The sequence below is a fragment of the Trypanosoma theileri genome (genome assembly GCF_002087225.1).
Source record: "Trypanosoma theileri isolate Edinburgh chromosome Unknown TM35_Tth_178_V1, whole genome shotgun sequence".
Taxonomy (NCBI): domain Eukaryota; phylum Euglenozoa; class Kinetoplastea; order Trypanosomatida; family Trypanosomatidae; genus Trypanosoma; species Trypanosoma theileri.
The window spans coordinates 1-2065 of record NW_021640020.1 but is presented as its reverse complement, the minus strand read 5'-3'; the positions used below and the strand labels follow the sequence as shown (position 1 = coordinate 2065).

At 42.9% G+C, this 2065-nt stretch overlaps 1 protein-coding gene across 1 annotated transcript; it reads right to left on the bottom strand.

The window, feature by feature from the left end:
- Nucleotides 1-909: 909 nt before the first annotated feature.
- TM35_001781000 (hypersensitive-induced response protein 1-like) lies at nucleotides 910-1752 on the bottom strand (the record flags this gene model as incomplete). Its single annotated transcript, XM_029031967.1, has 1 exon — nucleotides 910-1752. The coding sequence occupies one exon, from the start codon at nucleotides 1750-1752 to the stop codon at nucleotides 910-912; it is 843 nt and encodes a 280-aa protein (XP_028876736.1).
- Nucleotides 1753-2065: the final 313 nt, after the last annotated feature.

Sequence of the window (2065 nt, the reverse complement as noted above, 5' to 3'; positions counted from 1 at the left end):
TAAATATATACGCTGCAAGAAAAAAAATAAAAAAAAAAAGAGACTATATGACGCGAGGAGGATTTTGTCCTACTTCAGGTATGAGGGATACCCCACACCAACTTTATGCCAATTTCACTTGTTTATACTTTTCTTTATTGCTACAAGCTACCAAGATATAGATATAGACAGATAGATAGAGGACGATTAAAACAAGGAATATATTAAAACAAGAAACCCAAAGAAGAAATAGGCAAATCAACAGAGAAGGCCAAAAGACAGAAAGAGAAATAAACAGAGTGAACAGAACCCTATCAGCAGAGAGAACACTAGCAGAAAGTGGGTGAATGAGTTGGTTTTACTAATATTCCATATCCATATTTCACCATTTCAGACCACATCAACTCCCCTTCTTTCAATACTACACACTGCACCAATAAAAAAAAACTGCAAAAATAGGTATAACAGAAAAAACACCAAATAAACAAGTGAAGAGAAAGAAAGACACGCGACGCTAAGGGAAGAAGGATGGCAAAAACAATAGTAACGAAAAATGATACAATCCAAACAACAACAAATTCACTCTATACGGCACTACGTGCGCAATTCAAAATCTTCCATCAAACACCAGATACAGATGTAGTCACCCGATTTAAAAACTGTCCCATAAAAACAAGGGACCAAAGAAATAAAAAAAAAAAAAAGAACAGGGAAAAAGATAAGAAAAAGTGGTTCCCCCACAGATGAGATCAGAAATACCCTCACATACAAACCCCTCACTCACACTCACAAAAAAAAAAAGAATCACTGTTACAAAACACACAGTCCAAAAAATTCTTTTTATCCCTTCCGTTCCTCATTTCTACTTGTTTTTTTACAGGCTCATTTCGTTTATTTATTTCGTATTCCCATGTGTTACACCGCTCCATCTCACTTCATGCTGCCTGTTAAGCCTGTGCGCAGCTCCCTTGCGAGGGAGTCCAGTCCACCCGCTCCATCAATAAAGAGTAGATTGCTCCTGCTGCCCTCCGCCAAACTCTTCAAGGTGTCATAGTACTGATTCATCAGCAGCAGATTCAGCACATCATCGTGGTTGAGCCCTTGTACATTCTGCTGCATTAACTCCACAGACTTACGCAGTCCAGCAACGATTGCCTTTCGCTGCTCCGCAAGCCCCTCACCCGCAAGCCGGCGTGACTCACACAACGCCTCCGCCGCCCGCACGCGTCGCATTTTGTCTGTCTCTGCCTCATCCACGACGGCAACCCGCAGTCGCTGGTACTTCTGAATACTGTTAATGGACTCCGTGATGCTCTGGCCAGGGTCTATCTCTGTGATGAGCGCAGAGACGATGTCCCAACCGTAACTCTGCATCACAGAGTCCGTCTCATTCTTCAGCTGCTGCGAGATGGTACCACGTTCAATAAATAGGGCATCAAGGTTGTAGAGCGGGATCTTCGCCTCAACGGAGTTCTCCACATAACTTGTGATGATCTGCAGCGGATTCTCTACGCTGTAGAAGGCCGCCTCCACACTGTCTGGGATCGCCTGCACCTGCACTGTGAGCTGTAGCCGCACAAACACGTTGTCTTTTGTTTTAGAGTGTATTGTGATTCGGTGTTCATACAGTCGCAATGAGATTGATGCTGCCTTGTATGTCCATGGCAGTATACAGTGGCATCCGGGACCAGCCGTGCCGCTGAACTTCCCACATGTCTCTAGTACAGCCACTCCTGACTGATCCACCGTGGTGCAGCAGAGACACTGGCCCATACAGTCTTCTTCTTATGTCTAGATCCTTTCTTTTGTTCTTTTCTTTTATTTCTTTCCTTCACTTTAAGTTGAACGTCAGGCTCCTTTCTTTTTTTTTTAAAAATGTACCACGTGTGTTTCTCACCCCCCAACCACTCTCTCTTTGTGTGTATGGGTGTACGTGGTTCAAGATAGAATTCCCCGTTCCTTGTTTTACGTATTTCAATACAAACACCAGTTATGGGCTTTGGTATACATATATATATAAAGGGATAGAGATAGACAGAGAGATAGAAAAGCAAAAGTTGTAAAACATGAAAGAAGTATACAGCGA